The 21,834-nt window shown below is 31.5% G+C and overlaps 2 protein-coding genes across 2 annotated transcripts in view; one reads left to right on the forward strand and one right to left on the reverse strand.

The window, feature by feature from the left end:
• The window catches only part of LOC111625052 (fasciculation and elongation protein zeta-2-like), a 56,414-nt gene that overhangs the window by 16,236 nt on the left and 18,344 nt on the right, over positions 1 to 21,834 (forward strand). Inside the window, exons 3-4 of the mRNA XM_023368079.1 lie at positions 13,994 to 14,099; positions 17,005 to 17,136. Of these exons, the coding sequence (XP_023223847.1) occupies positions 13,994 to 14,099; positions 17,005 to 17,136 (238 nt within the window). The remainder of the gene's footprint in view (positions 1 to 13,993; positions 14,100 to 17,004; positions 17,137 to 21,834) is intronic.
• LOC111625053 lies at positions 19,650 to 21,132 on the reverse strand. Its single transcript, XM_023368080.1, has one exon. It carries the CDS (start codon positions 20,710 to 20,712, stop codon positions 19,906 to 19,908), a length of 807 nt encoding a protein of 268 aa, XP_023223848.1. The 5' UTR covers positions 20,713 to 21,132; the 3' UTR covers positions 19,650 to 19,905.

A 21,834-nucleotide genomic window follows, 5' to 3' on the forward strand; every position in this document is an offset into this window, starting at 1 on the left:
TTTTTTTTTTTTTTTTTTGTCGTTAGTGTACCTAAAAACCGTCAGTTTCGATAACCCGTATTCTGAATTTATATCCTGAGACCCACAGCTCGTAACATTATTATTATTATCAACTCGTCTCGATTACATATATAGACTAGCTGTTACCCGCGGCTTTGCCAGCGAGGATTTTGCAAGCAAACACCATTTATATTCAGTATTTCAACAATCATAGTAATTGTTATATAACACCTACCGCCGAGAATGATGAGAATTGCCGAGAATCAAACGAACTGTTTTCAATTTGATCAATTTTCTGGAACGTTTACAATTGTTCTATAATCGAACCGATACGCGATAACAAATTCGAATTTAAAACGGTTCGAACTTTTTTAAAATCGAAATAGATAAAAATATTTATAACAATGTCCGAAATGTTATTAATTTAATACATCTAAGTGCTCAATGAAAATTAAACATAGTTCAAACGAAAAATCGCATCTAAAATAGTACAGTGGAAGCCGTTCTTCCGGTTAACACTTAATCCACTCCCTCTCCCCCCGCGGAAGAATTTCGAAAAATTTATTCTCTGTGCGTTTTCATGACGTACCCTAACTGTGTACAAAATTTCACCTCTTTAGGTCCAGCGGTTTGCTCTGGGCGATGATGAATCAGTCAGTCAGGACAAGTAATTTTATGTATTTAGATAAATAATTTTAACGCCTTTAAATAATTTTTTATTTTAAAAAATAAAAATTAATCGTGCAATTTTAGATCATATTAAACATAACTTTTTGTCATTTATTCGGAAGCGTAGGCTTGCAAATTTGAAAAAAGATTTAACTTTTCTTTTCTGAATTTACAGTGGGTGATGATATTATTAGAGCCACAACGTAAATGTCTAAATTTCTTTATTTACTTGTTTCTAAGGGGTTTTATTGATAAAATAAAAATACAAATCAGGTGTTTATCTTGGTATTTCTAGAACTAAAAATAAATGTAGAAAAATATGTTTAATATTTTGTTGAACTGCCTTTTGCATTAATCACCACTTCAACTCTTCTAGGCATACTTTGTATCCATTTCAAGAAATTTTTTTATTTCTTCACTCCTCTGCCACCCTTCTATTAAATGCTCTATCAATAGCTGCTTGTTGGTGATAAGATCCCTGGAAACTTCTCTCTTTAGCAGCTCCCCAAAGGTTTTCTATAGGATTAAGGTCTGGGGAGTTTCCAGACCATTTCAAAACCTCAATTTGTTTATCTGCCAGGTATTTTGTGACTATTTTAGCCTTGTGGCAAGGAGCAGAGTTATGCATAAACAAAAAAGTCGCCATTTGGATACCATTCCTGAACTTGGGGAAGAATCTTTGTGTCTAAGACCTTCATATATTGGTCTTGTCTCATTGTGCCCACTACAGTGTTCAAGCGGCCAGTAGGCCAGTACCTTGGCTACTGATGGCAGACCACACCATAATGCTTACAGGGTGTTTTACTCTTCTTACTATACAGTCCTTACAAACCCTGATTTATCAGTCAGAATCTGAGTCGAAGACTCGTTAGAAAAACAAACCTGAAAAAATCAGCAGAGTCGTTAAACCCTTCAAAATATGATTAAAAAAAGGCATTTAATTTATAATTTAGTACAAAACCATAGATTTACCTTTTCCCAATATTGAACAGTCCAGTTTCTGTGATCTTTTGACCACTGCAATGTCTTTGCCATCGTAGTGGGCGTAAGCCGCGGCTTTTTTGCTGGATGCCAAAACGCAAGCCCAAGTTCTTTAATTAAGACGACGATGAGTCATCATTGGTGATGTATTTATATTAGCATCCTGAATCTTTTTTACCAACAATTTCAGAGATGACTTTCTGTTCTCCATACAGATATTTTTTATTTGACACTCATCTCTGGGTATAGTAATTTTTTTTGCCACATTTCCCCTTTCGGTTCGAAATTAAATCCACATTAGTGTCAAGTTTCTTCTTAATTCTATCAACAGAAGCCCTTCAAACGCTTGCAATTGATGCAATTTGTCTATTTGAATGCTCAGTATTTAAAATGAGAGATTTAATTTCACTAATTTTCTTAGGGGTGAGGTCATTAACTTTCCCCATGACTAAAATAACCTAATAATGAAAAGCTCATAATCGTAACGACTTTTTATATAAAATGGCATTATAACATCACGTTAAACATTATATACTTTAACAACAATATTACCCCCACAACAAGTCAATAAAACGTTTAAAACAAATTACGAATTAAGTAGATGGTACTGAAATGGCTACAGACTGTTGAATGACAGTGTTATCGCAAAATAGCATCCTATTAATGGTTATTGTTGCCAGAAATAAAATAGTCAACTAATTTGAAACGTGTAAGTATCTGCTAGGACCAAAAAAATAGTAAGACTTAATTATGAATTTTGTATTGAAATGTTTACAGTATTACTGACTATTTGTTAGTTTTAACAAGTGGCTCTAATAATATGATCACCCACTGTAATTACATTCGGGAACGTTTTAATTTATATTTAGAAGTCGACTTACGTCATCAATTTACATACGTTTTGTATGTACTCGACCCCCTTTAGTCTCAATCCTAACAGCAGCGCTTATAGTGCTCTAGACAGAAAATCCTGCTCTGCTTCCCAACTAGTTTATCTAGTAACCGTGATTATATGTCGTTGGCTGATGTAGATTTACATAACCGATTCCAGGGCCGTATTCAGTAACGCAGAATTCTTGCTAAGTCTAGTTATGCTGCGATTGTTGAACTCGTTTCTAACTACTGCTTGACTCCTCCCACCACCAGCTTCTTTTATGTATTCATACATAAAAGAATTCCGCCTACTAAGCCACTCAGAATTCTAACTTAGGTGTTCTGCGTTACTGAACACGGCCCAGGTCCCTAGAGTGACAGGCTCGGCCACTCTAGGGACCTGAAATCGGATCCGGACTGGTCAAAAAACCTCAGGAATTTTTCGGGGGTGGTCCGTCCGAATATGTGGGGACCCCGCCTTTACTCTTACAGCCTTATTGTAAGCCTGGCCCACCCCATAATAGGCTCGCTAAGAGAAGACCCTCTTCGTGCCCATAGGAAGGAGAAAGTTTTTAAAATGTATTATAATATAAAAAATTTGAATTAATCAGTAAGCAAATCAGAAAATTTACATTAAAAAGATATAAAGTCTGTAATAAATTTCAATTATTAATTTCTTTAAGTAAATACGGAACAGAACTTTTGTATATTACTACCGAAGATTTCTTTAAAAATGAAAACTTGCACCAGGTGTCGCAAGCGAATGGAACCACTGCACGGTGGAATTTGTGTGGAAGACGTTAGTGTTATTATCAATAAAATGCCTACCAATTTCATATTTGTTTATTGTAACGTATTAATAAGTCATTCGCGATAGTTAACGTAGTGTTGGAGAATTTAATTTTGCTAAATTATATTAAGATTTCATAAGTTGAATCAATCTTACGTTAGGCTTACGTTGAAAGACTTAAAATGGCGACCATGACTTCTTTTCATAACAAACTTGTTAGTTTAGAAGCTCGTTTAAGAGCTGAAAATGATTCCAGAAATAGGGATAGGATGCCCAGAGATTTAAATTCAGATTTTACTAGTCCACGATTGTCTCCAAGACCCAGGCCTAAGCCATGTAAGTATTTTAATCACATTTTAATTGTATTTCGTTTGTAATTGACAAATTTAAGAGTTTAAATATGTATATTTCTCTGGACACATTTATTTAGCACAAGTTCAGCACGTGCTGAGTTTACAAAGTTAAAATAAATGTAGTTTCTCTCATAATATACACATAAATGATTATTTTTAAAATTAATTTTGTCTAAATCACATTTTTGCTATGTAAAATGGCTATAATGTGCAAGAATAATGTTTTTTTTAACATTGATGAACACACACACACATGATTTTTTTAATGTGTAAATTACATTTTTACCATTTAAAATTATTCTAGTACTCGAGAACAATTAACATATATGAACACCCACAAATGATTATTTTGGTAATGTATAAATTATATTTTTGCTGCATAAAATGCTCGAGAACATTCATTTTTTAACGTAATACTGACCTATACTAAAGTGTGATTAAACTTGAAATAGTTGACGTAAGGTGGAGGGTAAATTGATGGAGTGAAACAATAAATTTATAGTTTCTTTTCACAGTGAAACAAATGGCATTAACATTAGTATTTTCTATAGAAATGATAACTTGTCTGTACGGTAGAGTGTTGTTTATCCGAAAGCCAATCGAACGAAATGTCGGTTAACCGAAAGCATTCCGGTCAGACTGTGTCGTGCTGAATAGAACGTTTTTGATACTAAATTAACTTCCAAAATATAATTTTTTTGTTTTTATATTTTTCGATATATTTATTTTGTTTGTACAAAATAAAGAAATAATTTTTAACGATACAATAGCCACGATTATTATTTTTAAAAATTTACGTTAGGCTTAATGTTGACGAAAATTCAATGCGAAGCGACACGCAACGGAGAAAAATTTAAATGTGGGATAGGCTAATATATTTTTTTGTACGTAATCGGTTATCCGAAAAATAAGTTATCCAAACGACCCTGGTCCCCAATTGATTCGGATAAATGGATGCTCTACTGTACTCTAGTTATAAACAAATGTAAATGCTCCAAAATATTAATTATAAATAGGAAATCTTGTATTCAACAGAACAAGAAAATGATTTGAATTAAAATGCACATTACATTATACAGGTAACCCCCGTATAACACGGCACTTCTATAGCACGGATTCGCTCTAACACGGTTCAAGAATTGGTACCATCCCCCATATAACACGATACTTTTATAGCACGGATTCACTCTGACACGGTTAAAGAATTAGGTAAAACCCTTGTACAACAGGAAATGTAATAAATTTTTACATACTTAAGTAATAATAGTTCACGAAAATTATTATTTTCGTGAACTATTAGTACTTAAGTATGTAAATTTTCTCTTCTCGCCTTCTGTCGATACACGTGGTCCTTCTCGAAACTTGTTTCAATGTTGCCAGATCGCGACGCTTCTGCTTCTGATGTTGCCGAATGTTTTTTTCCCTTATTCCATACTTGCTTTATTCTTCATAAGTGCTTAGCATCATATAAGGAAATTTATAAAGACCTTTTAACTAGAAGCAAGCAATCTAAAATTACATACTTTTTGCAAAAGGTAAAACGTGGATCTGAAGATAATGCAGAAAAATGCTCAGAGGATAAGGATAACTTGCCAAAAAGAAAACGCTCTCGGTTAATTAATAGTGTTTTTAGTGATGACAAAGAAAACGTTGTTTAATTTATATTAATATGTATCACTTAAAAATTTTTTTATGAAGATATTTATCTTAATTATGAAAATATACTAGCATGTTTTTTAATTTTTGGAACCTAACCCTCCTTTTCGTATTAGTTCTTTGTTTCGTATAACATGGATTCGCATAACACAGCAATTTTTTAGAACGTAACTACCGTGTTATACGGGGGTTACCTATACTTAATTTATTATTTTATGTAGTTTTACCAGATATGGTGACTAAATGAAGCAAAAACTTGAATATATAAATTGAGTAATGCTAATGAACTGTAAATGTCAATATAAGTACTCTATGTATGTTAATATTTTTTTTCCTTTCTTCTATGGTAACTGATAAATTGTAAATGAAAATAGAGAAATAAAGGAATTAGAGATTTTTAAATAGAAGAGTAAATAATCAAAAAGTGATCTGTATAGTAGTAATTTGTTAATAAAACAGTATATTAAGCCCAAAAATAAAATATATACAAATATAGACAAATGATATACAATATTTTGGGATTTAATGAAATGTCAAATTTGATATCTTTTGTCAAAAATTACAATAAAGATTGATCAATTAAGTAATTTTTTAAGTTAGTACAGTATATAAGATTCATAATCTCATAGTATAATTAATTTACTGAATATTAAAAATTAAATTTTTACAAAAAAAAATAAGGCAAAATTATTTTTTAAAATTCTGTTTTGTGTTAAAGGTTTGGAAGTGATGTAAACAATATAATAATTATATGAAATTTTTGGTTACTGTTAAGACAGATTCAGTTACTTTTTATCTTCTTGCTCTTAATATTGGGTTGTTCGGAAAGTAAGTTCGTTTTTTTTTTACCACTAGACGGATTAGTGGTATTTTTCCGCCAGTTTCTTTCTAAACTGTATTATCATTATATAGTCTGACAGTTAGCATTTTATGGCTTATTTGTAAAAAATTTTGTTTGATTTCGTGCAATTGTTTATTTTTTGTGTCCTATCAAATATGGAAGATCGAAAGCATCATCTTCGGCATATTTTGCTTTTTTATTACCAAAAAAATAAAAATGCCGTTCAAGCAAGAAAAAAATCGTGTGACATGTATGGTGGAGATGTGTTGACAGAATGGCAGTGCCAAAACTGGTTTACAAAATTTCGTTCTCGCAATTTCAGTATTGAAGATGCACCACGTTATGGATGGCCAATTGAAGCTGAAGATGCACCACGTTATGGATGGNCAATTGTGCTACCTGAACTCTTTTGTTGGCAGCTAATCGGCACAGTTGCTTACCATAATCAGAAATGTGTCCAAAATTTCTGTAGGTTACAGATTCAACAATTTTTATTTTTGACTCTAGGTTGCTTTATAAAAAATGATAATGTCATTGACATCTACCACATTTTAAATTTATGGTATTTTAGGCATGTTGTCAGAAAATTTTCAGATGAGGTCTAGTGAAATAAGAGACAACACATTATTTATATTACAAAATAATATTTCACATCTTCAAGAAAACCTTCAATTGCCTACAATGCATCTAATTGCATTCTCCTTGGATTCAATGTCACAAATATATTTACAACTTTGTCAATGTCCACATGAAAATTATGACAATGAATTAGGGCCAGTCCTGTAAGGCAATGTTTAGTCATTATAGCTCTCATGTAGTTGCTCAGTCTTCTTGACATGCTAGCTGACCTTATGCATTCACACAATGTTTAATGTAAGGATTGTGGCACATAGTTTTAGCATAACAAAAATAAGAGGAATAGTATAGAACAAGACCAACCCATCACAACAGTCACATACAACCCCTTCCTCGTATCCTTATACCAAAAAATCGCTAAAATACAAGGATTACGACTGTCGTTCAGATGTCCGTCTATGTTTAAGGTTTTACGCAATGAAAAAGATAAACCTAAGGAGGATAAACTGCCAGGGGTATACTCTGTTCCCCTCGTTGACCACAGATTTGAGAGACAACTGATCTACATTGGTGCTACTAAGCGTTCAATTGGTGTCCGATGGGCGGAACACAGAAGTGACATCATCCACAACAGGGGTACTACTTCCTTATCCTTGTAAGCTTCAGACCTGGAAATTTCGATAGACTTTCATAACGCCAGATTCCTTATTACCACTCCATTTACGGACCACATCAAATGGTTGGAACAAATGGAGATCTGCAAGGCATACAACACGTCTGAACCTATTAACTCGAGGGATGAAATTATCCTCTCCCTTGCATGGCAGGCCCTACTACAGAAAGAAGATACGCATTAATAATACGTTCCATAAATAGGGTTTAAACATCATGCATATGAATATGTAAACCGAACATTTTTTATTTTTATTTTTTATTGAATTTATTTACAGAATTCGGGAATGCACGTGATTCACATTAACATTGAATTTTGACTTTTGAAATGTTGTTCAGAAGAATAATTTTTCGAATGTCGCAATTTACTGGTCTTCGTTCATATTTATTTTAAAGACGAATCGCTGCTTGAGAAAGGTCCTAGGGAAGGAACCGAAAATGTTTGCAGTTTATTTTACAATTATATAATACCGGTTATTGGTTTTTGTTAAATGGTTATTTTTATATTTTTATATTAATCCGGTATTTGAAGATTCTTTATACGTAACAAAAATGTTTTGAAACATCCGGATCACATGTTTTCACCAATTTGGCCAATGTGAATGGCAACTCCTTGTCTGTATTTTTGCAAATCCTGTTTTTCCATCGAAATATCTTGCCTTTGAGAAACTCAAAACTAGGAAGGTCGTCATAATATATAGCAATGAGTCCTCTCAGATGCAGCCATATATTTTTAAAAATGCATTAAAAATTTCATTTTCATTAAATACACTTGACTTATCTCATTAATACATTATGAACAATAGAATTAAATAATATATCTTACAAATTATATAACACTCTAAAAAATGTTAATATATCTGTATATATTGAGAATCCTCTGACCTAGGCCTGGGTCACCATTCATTGCATTATTAATCAACAGCATTTTGTACAATAAAAAACAAAATTACACCTTAAAAAAAAATATATATATATATATATATACTGAGAAGAAACTTAAAATCTTAATTTGAAAAGTTAAGTGAAAAAATGTTTTATAAATAAAAGAAATATGTACAGTTATAATTCATCACAAAGCTGGGCTCTGATTGATGTTAATTAATACTTGTTTAATAAATATGTATATATACATATATACACAGTAGAGTATCGATTATCCGAACCCCGATTAACCGTCACATCGGTTAACCGACCATTCTAGTCGGCAAATTCAAATGACCGCTAGTGATGTGGCGCTACAATATTTGGCTATGTCTTGGCTACTTTAATAGTATTTTTACGTGTTTTAGCTGGCAACATGGCTTCACCAATNAAATTAATTTTAGAATTTTTTGGATGCACCCCTCAGAATTGTTTTAAGTCACATAAAAGTCATGTTCCCAAAATTTTATCTGAATAGAATAATAATAGATGATGCTCCAAGTGACAAAATATTTGGTGCATGGGATACTTTTTTCCAGACAGAGCAATGTGGGTTGCATGTGCAGGGTATTTCCAGAAATAGTATTACATAACATTGAAGTAAGGATGAAAAAACTTAATCCTCTGGAAACTGAAATACCATTGTGTCTGAGGGGGAATAGTGTTGCCAACTTGGAGCAATTGAGAGGTTACCAGTTGTAGTATTGTTTGAAGGGAGCATGCAACTGTTGGTGTTCTTAAACTTGAAGATGGAACTGGGAAGAATCAAGCAAAAGCAGCACATAATGTACTTGAAGAATGTGGAATTACAAATTATAATTTTAATTGCAATTTATTCATTTAAATGTGAAATAATAGCTTAAAAGATCAGATAAGTATGATACAGTATTTAAATCATTAAAAATCTTTGATTAATATTACTGTACTGTACATCAAGTGCATTACTATAAAATTTCAAAATCTCAAAAATGTAAAATATGTTTTATGAGTTGTCAAAATTAAGTTTCAGTATTTTGTTCCAAGGCCAATTGATTTCTTGAGTGCCACTTGTGTGTTTTAGAACATTATTATTGACTGGCTTTATATTATATTTTCTGTTCTATAAAAATAATTTATAGTAAAAGAAATTTTTTATATATAGATTTAAAAATTTGTCATTATATAAATCTAATATTATTATAAAGAATTATATAAAATTATAAATAACAAAAAATGCAAAGATCATTTCAAAGTGACAGAACTCCTAGCACAAATACAGTACATATCTGCATGCATGCAGTATACAAAAGTGTGTATATGTGTGTGTATAGGGTGAGCATAAGCTATAAAGCCTGGTTCAATGATGTCTGGAGACAGCATTTAGACAGTGTGGATATGTAACAGTCCAAACTCAACCAAATTTTATATGCTGATATTTCTGAACATGTGGAAGAGATTTCCACAGGAAAAAATTTTGTCCAAAAACTTATTAATGCAAGATATGATGATTTGAGCAGTAAAACATCTTTGCATAATTTCTTAAGGTATCATAACTCTTGAAGTGCACTTGCAACATTGAATTGCTTTCATTTGCAAGATGGGCCCATTCAAGGCATAGTTATGACCATTGCTGCTGATGTTCAGTAATATGAATGGTATCTCACTTATTATAGGTAGTTTTATAACCAGAAATTAATTATAGTGTAGAACTGAGGGGGTTAGTTGTCCCCACTTACCGGCAGCTCTGTCAGAGGATGGCTTTCAGAGGGCAAAAAAAAAAAAACAATGAGTGGGGAGGATCATGAGGTCGTGACAAGATGTCGGTCATACTCTAGGATGACACATAATTATATATATAAGAATAACATATTTAATTATCTAAAGCTATACAAACAAGTACAAATCAAAAGCTACAAAAAGGGATAATCCAAAACTATTTCTATATTGCAACAAGATCTTCAGTCATCGATAAGTTGTCTAAAGTCTGGCCTCTATAGGTCTCAGGATCTTTTAAGTTCAACTAGCCTAAGCTATAACTGAGAGAGAGAGTTAAGAATTTTTCCAAGCATTACCTCTTTGTCCCCAATTTCGCTGTATGGGATTCAGCAAACTGTCCCCGGATAGGCTGACTTTAATCATAGTCTTCCTTCTCCTCGGGTCAGGCTCATTGAATGACAGACAGTGATTATGGCGGGAAGGCAAGGGTTATGACAGATGGAATGGCGGTATGGGTCTGGTGTCCCCTGATGTACGCCCAGAGGACTGTGTCCAAGCCCTTTTTATACAAGTCCTGGTGGGACTGACTAATACAAAATCTGATACAACCTCATCTAAAGTTGACTTGCGTCCTGGATATGTTTATGTTACTTGTCACAACTCGAAACCTTTCTATAGATTTATTACCTCTTTTATCTGTATTGTCACTTCTTCCATCTCATAAATTTGATAACAGCTGTCAAACTAACGGAATTAATTGCTAGAGGTGACTAAGGTCAGAGTTAGTCTTGCACCTTAGTAATAATTGTTCATTTGGTGCGTCATTTGATCGGTTTTATCATTGTTAAAATTGGACGAAGTGGGAAGTGTGTGGGTTGTGTTTTTCTTCTCTCATTAGAAAAGTTTAAAAGGTCACTTCTCGAAGTGACATAAAAATTGAAGGAAAAGGGGAAATAATGATGAGAAAAATTTATCAAAGCTCCAAAATTCACAAAAGAGCTCAAATTCTCACAATAGCATATGTGCATTATACATATGCTATGTACTTTTTTTCTTCTTGCAGTATTACAGAATTTGTAATACTCCAAGAAGTGGTGAGTTTTGGTACTAATTTTATTATGGAAATGTTTTCTGCATATGTTGAAATGTTACTAGATTTGGTTGCATTTGGACTGATAAATATCTCTCTAGACAGCATTGAATAGGAGTACTTTATTTCTTATCATCTGGTATGTGTGTTTATATNCATTATACATATGCTATGTACTTTTTTTCTTCTTGCAGTATTACAGAATTTGTAATACTCCAAGAAGTGGTGAGTTTTGGTACTAATTTTATTATGGAAATGTTTTCTGCATATGTTGAAATGTTACTAGATTTGGTTGCATTTGGACTGCTAAATATCTCTCTAGACAGCATTGAATAGGAGTACTTTATTTCTTATCATCTGGTATGTGTGTTTATATATATATATATTAATTATATATATTATTACTCTCTCTTATTAACATGGAGAAAATTAATTTTAGAATTTTTTGGATGCACCCCTCAGAATTGTTTTAAGTCACATAAAAGTCATGTTCCCAAAATTTTATCTGAATAGAATAATAATAGATGATGCTCCAAGTGACAAAATATTTGGTGCATGGGATACTTTTTTCCAGACAGAGCAATGTGGGTTGCATGTGCAGGGTATTTCCAGAAATAGTATTACATAACATTGAAGTAAGGATGAAAAAACTTAATCCTCTGGAAACTGAAATACCATTGTGTCTGAGGGGGAATAGTGTTGCCAACTTGGAGCAATTGAGAGGTTACCAGTTGTAGTATTGTTTGAAGGGAGCATGCAACTGTTAGTGTTCTTAAACTTGAAGATGGAACTGGGAAGAATCAAGCAAAAGCAGCACATAATGTACTTGAAGAATGTGGAATTACAGAGAAAATTAAGGCTTTTTGTGGTAACACTACTCGTTCAAACATTGGATACCTGAAAGGAGCTTGTGTTTTATTAGAGCATTTCCTTAATATAAGACTTGCTCCATTTCCCTTGCCAATGGCACATATTGGGTATAGAACTAGGAACTGTGTTTCATGTAAAATTTGCATCACCAACATTTAATCCAAATGTGCAACTCTTCAAGCAGTCCAGAGATCAATGGCCAACTATAGACATAAAATTTCAGACTGGAGTTGCAGATGAAGTTGTAGAACAATCTGTTCATTACACTCATGACCAAGTATTGCAGTACTGTTTGAGTTCTTTGCAACAAAGAAAGTATAGAAATGACTACAAGGAATTCCTTGAGTTCACTGTAATTTTTCTGAGGAGGAATTCACCTTGTGAAACTTCTTTCTGCTACCCAGGTGCTTTCCATCATGCCTGGTGGATGTCAAAATGCAATATATAACTTAGAACTCTTTCTGAAACAAGAATATTTTTATCTGGAATATGCAGAAGAATGAACACTTGGAGATTTCTGCCTGTTTATTGTAAACTATATTGAAGCTTGGTTCATGTGTCCAAATGCTGTAGAAGCATATTTAATGTTTTTTTTTCCTTAAAGCATTGGCAGAATATCCAGACATTCAAGTTTTCCAGGTGACTTTATACAAGTGTTGTGGTCATTTGTGGTATTTGGCTCTTCAGATAATAGTTGTTTCTTTGTTTAATGCACAGGTGCCCAAGGAAACAAAACTGAAAATGGTTGAAACTATGAGATATGCTGGTTATACAGAGAACAGTAATAACACAAGATATATCATAAATGAGAAGAATGTGAAGAATATATTGTCACAAGATATAAGTCAATTTGTTACCTCTGAAATCATGAATTTCTTTTCAAGATCTGAAGTTTCAGCTCAATTTTTGAACTTGGATCCTGATAAGTGGGAAACAGACAGACATAACTAACTTTCCATATCTTCTTGACTTTTCTAATAACAAATGATGTGGCAGAGCATGATGGGAAATTAATACAGGAATACAATAATATCTTGACCAAGGATGAAGGACAAAAATAGTTTCTGTTACAAGTAGTATATGAATACTGTTCAAAGTACCAGATAGTAAGAAAGAGACACTGCAGAATTCTACATATACTTAGATATTACAGTAATGTAATGAACAATATATTAATGGATTTCAGTGCTTTTAATGAAAACAGTTTTATTTTTGTAAGATTATTCACGTTATTAGTATTACTATTTTAAATTTGAAGACAAAATTGTGCCATCTTACTTGCACATAATGGAAAGACTGCTTTGGGTTATGTACAGCAATGTAAGTGTTAGGTTTTGCTCTGAAAATGACAAAGCATATAATTATATATATAAAATAAAGGGCATATAATTTTTAAAACTTCAAAATATTTGGGGCACCACTTACATGCATCTCTTTGGGCTGAATTTTGATACATGTTAGTTTCATCACAAATGGAATCATTCTAAGGAGTGCATCTCAAAGAATTCAATATACATATACAGTATATGTGTGTGTGTGTGTGGTTGTGCTAATCTGAACTAATTGAAATCAATGATTGTTTGAATTACCAGGATATGATTACACTTTGAGGTCATTTTTTACTGTTGTAAAATATTTTACAGCTGCAAATAAAGGTTAGAATTGTTGTTAAGTCAAACAGGATCACAGAAAGAATGAGCAACAATGCATATGTGACTTTTGTTTACTTTACATGTGAGCTGCAAGTGCAAGTATACAGTTGACAAGTCCATTATTTTAGTTAGAGGAATGGTAAAAATTGTTTAGATTACAAGGGGTTCAGATAACTAAGGGTTTGAATTAGTACAATTGTACTGTATATAATCTTTTCCCTTCATTTCATTTATTATTGTAAACTAATTAATAGTTATTTATTATATATTTTATTTTTGTTTTATATACAATTGATATCTTGATATTGCCAAAAATTAGCTTAAATTTAAATTATTGTGTATTTTTAATAGAATGTGGTGGACTCTAACTGGAAATTTTGGAAATATTCTTCCAATTGATTGGTCAAAATCATGTGCCAGATTACATATGCCTTCATTGAATTTAAATCAAAAAAGGGTTTGTATGAATTTTTTTAAAACTATTATAGTATTTATTTAACTTAACTGCAAGTTGCTTGTTCTAAAAAAAAAAAGTGGAGTTGCATGGGATATTACATCCGAAAGCATTATTTTGTAGTAAAAAAGTTTTAATTCAAAAAATACCAGCAGAAACCCGTTGAAATTGATGGTTTTCTTTAAAACTAAAATACAATTAATGAGCTCATTTAAGATTTGGCATTCTGCACAAAAATCATCAGTATAGCAAATGTTTTCCAGATCCATCTGCATGTGATTCATGTCTAACTGTTCTCTGATATCATGGGCTCTTCCCATTACTCCTATCTCTCAATAGCTTCTTTCAATTTTGCATCCATATTCCAGGGTGGCAGTTTAACATTTTTAAAGCCAACCAACTTCAACTAACAGGGCTTCAGATTAACATTGATGTTAGTTGTGGCCTGCTTCATGACAATTACTTTGTTGGGCTTTGCAAATAAAACTCTTAGACCTACCAGCAGTTAGATGTTTAAGTTTACTTTTATTTTTATTGGTAGGTTTGTTGAGAAGTCCATTAATTAGCTCTAAGTAATGAATTTGATGGTTAGAATCCCTTTTTGTTCTCATCATAGGGTAATGTTAAAATAAAAACAGAGATTGACACTAAAAGTTGGTAGATAGTGCTGTGGTCAATACCGACAAAACTAATTTATTACAAAAAAACTTCTATTGTCTTTTTTTAGCGTTGAAAATTATATGCATTTATTTTACTAATATATACTTTTTTTTAATATGGATTCTAAAAATTAAAATAGTTTAGTTCAAAAAATAAAAGTGATTCTTAATTTTATTTTATTATTTAAATACATAGTGTAAGTGTTTAAATTTATTATTATTAAAAAATAATGCAAGAAGTCTTTTAATTAACATACAGTTAGCAAAATAAATAAATAAAAAAAGCAAGAATTCAGATTAGGGGGAGTAACAGGTCGTTCTAACAGTTAAAAAGAGTAAAATAAATTGCTAGATGACATGTGAGCACTCAACATGTTTGTTCCATAGATTTGATATTGTTTCTTTGCCACTCTACCATGCCTGAACCATTGCACCTTTCAAATCTCTTCGGTTGCATCATCTACAGAGTAAGAGCTTTAATTTGATACCTGAACATATTTTTAGCCCTATCTATTTACTGAAATTAAGTCTTACAGTTTCAAATCTTCTTTAAATTAATATATTTGTATTATTTTTTCTTAAGTTTATGACAAAACATATGATTTTTAAAAATATATTTTAGTAGAAAAGATGAACAATGTTTTTAAGCAACAAAATAAAATTATATATTTTAATGTGATTAATTTTCATTGTATTTAAATGTGTCATTGTTATTGAATTATTAAGTTGCATTACTAGAATTGGTGTTGTCTAGTGTGGTAACTCATGGTATCACCCTTATGGATCAATTTTTGTAAGAGACCATGCACAATCCTTAGTAATGTCTTTTCTAAATACTAATGTTACTTATAAATCATAATTCTTGCATATTACTGAATGTAGTGGTAACAACATAAACAAATAACAAGATTAAAATTACACCTTTAGATTACAATATCATATGCACACCTACATGTATTTACACTTATTTATTTATTGTTTTTTTTTGTAATTGTATTATATTTATAAAATGTTTTGTATTTTTTCTTGTAATTTGGAATAATGACAGCTCTGACTAGAATGCATTAGAAGGTTCAAAAAGTAAATTAGTAGAGTTTTAGCATTGTAGGTACTGTACAGTAGAGCATCAATTATCTGAATACTGATTAACTGAAAGTGTTCCAGTTGGCAAATTCAAATTTCCGCTTGTGCTGTGGTGCTGCAGCACTGATCCTCCTTCCTGCCAACCTAAACTGTAGGCCTACTTTAATGTACTATTTTATGTAAGGTATACAAAATATATACATTACAGTCTTGTGTTTAATATATATTTCTGTAAATGATCAGTTATCCAAACAACTCCAGTCCCAAATTGTTTTGGACAATCGATGCTCTACTGTATATTGATACATGCAAGTTGGGCTTACAACTACAAAAAATGTTTTGGTTGTTATAACTAATTACAGGGCTATTATTTAAAAAAGTAATGACAATTATCAATTTTAAATGAAAAACTGCACAAAAATTTTATATTCATTTTGGTGTCATTCCCCTCTGACAGTGTCACCCAGTGCAGTTTATACCTCCACACATCTAGTGACTCCATTATGCATATTATCATCATAATTACTGTAATCTTCATTATCTTTGTCATTTTATAATATAATAATGAAAATCACTTGAATTAATGTTATGAATTTGAATTACAGATTTGTTTTTCAGTGACTAAATAATAATAGTATGATGATTCTATTGAAGTAAAAGTCAGTTTTTAATAATACTTATTTTAGATCTAATAATGATGATGAAAAATTAATTATATAAAATGAATTATTCAACAAATTTTATTTAAATAAAAAGAAAATTTCTAAGTTATTAATTATATTCTATTTTGTTAGCTAAAACAAGTAAATTTTCTTCTCTTTTCAACTTGATGAGTACTAAGAGTTTTTATTCATATCCACCACAGATTCTCTGAAACTTTCATAGATCTAAATGATCTATGAAAATTTCTGAGAATCTGATTAGATTGAATTTGCTTCTTTATGAGCAGCCCTGCATGAAAAAGTAGAATAAATTTAAATCAGTATAATTACCAAAATGTAGAATATAAGTTTAGAAGTTTTAATTACTTTCAGAATGTAATTTTTTTCTGTCATACTAATCTATATTAAATATTTATCAACTCATCTTAAAATTATATTAACTAATGATATTGTCATTTTTTGAAATGCGTAACACTTAATATCTTTTTATATATTATTTTTCAGGATTGTGATGGTGGTAGATTTGATGATGAGCTGGATAAAGAAGACGTGCATTCTCTAATTATTTCAGGACTTCAACAAGAACCTGTTCTAACTGCTGAACAAGTATTAGAAGAGATTGATGAAATGATGCAGGCAAGTAAAAAGTTAAAAATTATATGCAGAAACAGAAAATAAAAAAAAAACAAATTTTATATCTTTTGATTTAGTATGAAATATATATTAATTTTAAATTTACATAAAATTTAAATAAGGAAAATATCATTCTTGACAATTTTGATATTTATAATTCTTAATAGGAATAAAAATTATTTCATTAATATCGTTTTTAGACATGATGCATCATATATGCATCACTAGAGAATAATTTTTATTATAAGAACAAAGTTCTGAATAACATTTAACTATAAGTGCCAAACTTCAAGCATTTATAACTAAGGCTAGGACATCTAGGTACTAAAAATTATGCATAGTACATTCAAAAAGTTCACATAAAACATCTGTAATGTATGTAGGTAGAGTGAGAATGACTCTAATTTTTTTAAAATACTTTTCAACTATATACTGAGCCACAGCACATTAAGTGATGTCACAGTCAGTTTGTGACATATCTACACATGCATTTCTCAATGTGGTAAAAGCAAGATTTTAGAGTACAGTTTAATGTGAAAATGTCACTGTTGAACAAAGGACAAATATCAAATTTTCCTTTTGAAGAAGACACCTCAATAAACTCTGGAACTGTTATCTGCAGCTTAGAGTTTACCTCTTTCCCACATAAAAACACATGTGTAAGGCAGAAAATTTGTCAACACAGAAGTGATTGCCTCTGCAAAAAATGCACTTCAGATGATTGTAAATGAGGGATTTAAGAACTTTTCAAAGAATTATACGATTGCTATAAGGAGCTTGAATAAGTTCTTGCTGCTTTTGTGAAAATTAACACTTTATTTTAAAAAAGTTGTAATAAACATGTCACTGAAAGTATTGTCCATCGCTAGCCACTACTTTCTCCCATCGTTCTGGCAGCATTTGAATTCCACGTCGGAAAAACGACGTGTCTTTTGAGGCTATCCAAGAATCAACCCATTTTTTGGCATCTTCATAAGAATGGAAGTGCTGCTCAGCCAGGCCATGTGCCATCGATCGGAACAAGTGATAATCCGAAGGGGCGATGTCTGGTGAATACGGCGGGTGGGGTAGGACTTCCCATTTAAGCGTTTCCAAGTACGTTTTCACCGGTTGTGCAACATGTGGCCGAGCATTGTCATGTTGCAAAATCACTTTGTCGTGTCTCTGCTCATATAGCGGCCGTTTTTCCTTCAATGCTTGGCTCAAACGCATCAATTGTAGTCGATAGCGATCTCCCGTGATAGTTTCGTTTGGTTTGAGCAGCTCGTAATAAACTACACCTAGCTGATCCCACCAAATGCAGAGCAGAAGCTTCGAACCATGGATATTCGGCCTTGCTGACGATGTTGATGCATGACCGGGCTTACCCCACGATTTTCTACGCTTAGGGTTATCGTAGTGTATCCATTTTTCGTCACCCGTCACGATACGATGCAGAAAACCTTTCCTTTTCTGCCGTTGAAGCAGCTGTTCACATGTGAAAAGACGCCGTTCGACATCTCTCGGCTTCAACTCGTACGGCACCCAATGTCCTTGCTTTTGAATCATTCCTAATCCTTTTAAACGTTTCGAAACTGTTGTGTGATCAACTCCTAATGATTCTGCAAGTTCAGCTAGCGTCTGACATGAGTCTTCATGAAGTAATGCCTCTAATTCCTTGTCTTCAAACTTTTTTGGTGCACCAGATCGTTCTTTATCTTCAACATCAAAATCATTATTTTTGAAGCGTCTAAACCAATCTCTGCATGTTGTTTCCGACAGAGCATGGTCGCCGTAAGTCTCAATGAGAATTCTGTGTGCTTCAGCTGCAGATTTTTTTTGAATAAAATAGTGCAATAAAATTCCCCGCAAATACTCTTTTTTTGGCACAAAACTAGACATGTTTAACACAATGAAAAAATAAGATGTTTACACTTTGGTGAAATGACATATACTGAATTTCAAGGTCGCTTATTGTACTTCCTTACAGATGCGTCACCATCTAAAAATAAACACACGTGGTTCTGGTAACGCCATCTGTTAAAGAACAGCGAGAACTTATTCAAGGTCCTTATAGATGAAATATGTTGCTGCAGAAGATGAATATTTTGAGAGTAATGTCTAAAGGCAATAAAAATCTTTTCTGCAAACTTTTTGAACATCCAGCATATAAATAGTTATAAAAACTATTTAACATGTTAAGCTAAAATCATATTGACAAAATTGTAAATAGTTCTATCAACAATTAAAAAATTAAGAAATTGTATTATCTAAGAACCTATTCCTATCCTGTAAATGAATGTGAAAGAATCTTCAATTTTATCATTTTAGACAGAGTTGCAGATTCAGTATTTTTATATATATATTTAATTCCAGTTATAACTTATATAAATTAATTAAATATATAATCATGACTGATGTTTTAGTGAAATTTCATAGTATGGTTCTTTTTAGAAACATATCAGAAAAAATTAAATAAAAAAGTTTAAGTTTCAATTAAAAATATCATCAATAAAAATAATACTTGAACTTGGCACCATATTTAAAAAGATGAGAAAAAATGTTTAATTCTAGAAACCAAATTAAAATTTTTATTCAGTAATGATTTTCATTATTTTATAAGAACATTATCAACTATGAAAATTATCGGTTAATATTACTTATGGTTCCAAGATGGCGGCGCTTCCAGTCACTTCGTTACATTTTGACTTAGTAATGAGTCTGCACTGTAACCGGTTATTTAATTGGAGTTCACATGACTCCAAAACTAAATTAAACAAAATATTACTCACATTAATCCGTCTGTTTTTTAACCTTCCTACATATCTTTCCAACATTGTTATATTCTTCTTTACTAGTTGTAGGTCTTTTCTTCACAGATCTTGTCGATTCTTTTGAACTTGTACACAAACTTTTCTTTGATTTTGTATTCATTTTTGATGTTAACTTTTCCTTTTTCTTCTCCAATTTCTGAGTTTTATTTTTATTTATATTTGAAACTAGTGCAGACGGATCGGTTTCAAGTTCAAGCCATTTTGATGTTTTTCCAGTACCAGGATATATCATAGACAAATGTTTTGCAAAAATTTGAAATCTTTCTTCTGGATTTCTGTTTGGCCAATTCATAAACTTTTTATACATAAACATATACAAGTAAGAATCAGATAGATCATTTGTGTAATGCTTTGGCAGGTGTTTTTTATTTTTTAAATATCCCCATAACCTTTCGATATTTTGGATATTGTCGCCTGTTTTAGGGTTCACAAAATTTTTGGAATGATTCACTGTTTTATGTTCAATATTTAATCCTTTGATATCGTCTATATGATTATAACTTCTCCATTCATCAGTTATTATTACACTTCCAGATTTTACATATTTATACACTACCCAATTTAAAGTATTTTCTGATCTATCTTTAACATGACAAATAAAGCAATTTTTATCCTCCTTACAGATTCCTCCTACAATCCATTTAGTTGATTTCAATATACGACCTTTTTCATATTTTCGTTTGCATATAACACTTTCATCTATTTCAACAGTCTTGTTTGGACCTCCTATTTTAAATGAAGTCGTATTATTCAATGATATAAGCATAACTAATCTTATATGATTTGACCAATCGATGCTTGCCTTTTTAGATATACCTGCCGCAAAAGCAGCATTATTAGCAGTACATTCGAGATAAAGGTAGTGCCAAATAAATGACAGAAGACACTCCCAAGAAATATTACCAAATTTGCTCTTAAATGTTCCTTCAAATGCTGAATACTTAGTTACACATTTACTACATCTTAAAAAATAAGATTTTCAGTCACTTTGATAGTATAATTTACATGTATTAGCACACAATTTACATACTGATTCTGTTTGTTGAAATCCTAATTTCACCACAAATTTAAATGCATTATCAATATCATGTTCCAACTCAAATTCCAAATATTCATTTTCCATTAGCTGATAGAATTTGCAAGTACAGTAGAGCATCGATTATTTGACTCAATTCGGAACTCAGTTTGGTCGGATAATTGAAAATAATGAAAAAAATACATTATTCGTATAGTATATTAGGATATCCCATGTAATTAGTATGTTAGTATATCGCTATTAACCAACTTCGCATTGAATTTTCATCGATGTTTAGCCTAACAAATTTTTTTAAAATAATAATCGTCATTATTGTATCGTTAAAAATTATTTTTAAATTATTTTATTGCTCACAAAACAAACAATCACTCATAATTAGAAAATTAAATCTCGTTTAAATACTGGCCTCCCTTCAATGGTCGAGCCAATGTTGCCATCTAAAACATACATAAATTTAACAAAAATAATATTAAAGTATCCAAGACATAGGCAAATATTGTAGTGCTGCATCACTAGCAGACATTTGAAATTTGCCGACTAGAACGGTCCGTTAACTGATGTGACGGTTAATTGGGGGTAGGATAATCGATGCTCTACTGTAGTACACTGACCAAAACACATCAGAATTTAAGTCTACTAAACTCATTTTTAAGTTATTAACAACAATCTAGAATGAATAAATATTGCAATTATTTAAGATTATCTTTAAAAACTATAATTGAATACTATAGTTTACAAAAATGTATTTACCAATTTATCAAATAAATCCAAAAAAATTATATGAAAAGTTTCGAAAAATCCAATAATCCTACAACACAACACAGTCAAATTTGACTTAAAACCATAAAATTT

Source organism: Centruroides sculpturatus, unplaced genomic scaffold (assembly GCF_000671375.1).
Source record: "Centruroides sculpturatus isolate CEXI.00-Female unplaced genomic scaffold, Cexi_2.0 scaffold40, whole genome shotgun sequence".
In the NCBI taxonomy this organism is placed as follows: Eukaryota; Metazoa; Arthropoda; class Arachnida; order Scorpiones; family Buthidae; genus Centruroides; species Centruroides sculpturatus.

Excerpts from the sequence above, each read along its gene's own strand:
- LOC111625053 (XM_023368080.1), bottom strand. The coding sequence starts at position 20,712 with ATGCTTATATCATTGAATAATACGACTTCATTTAAAATAGGAGGTCCA.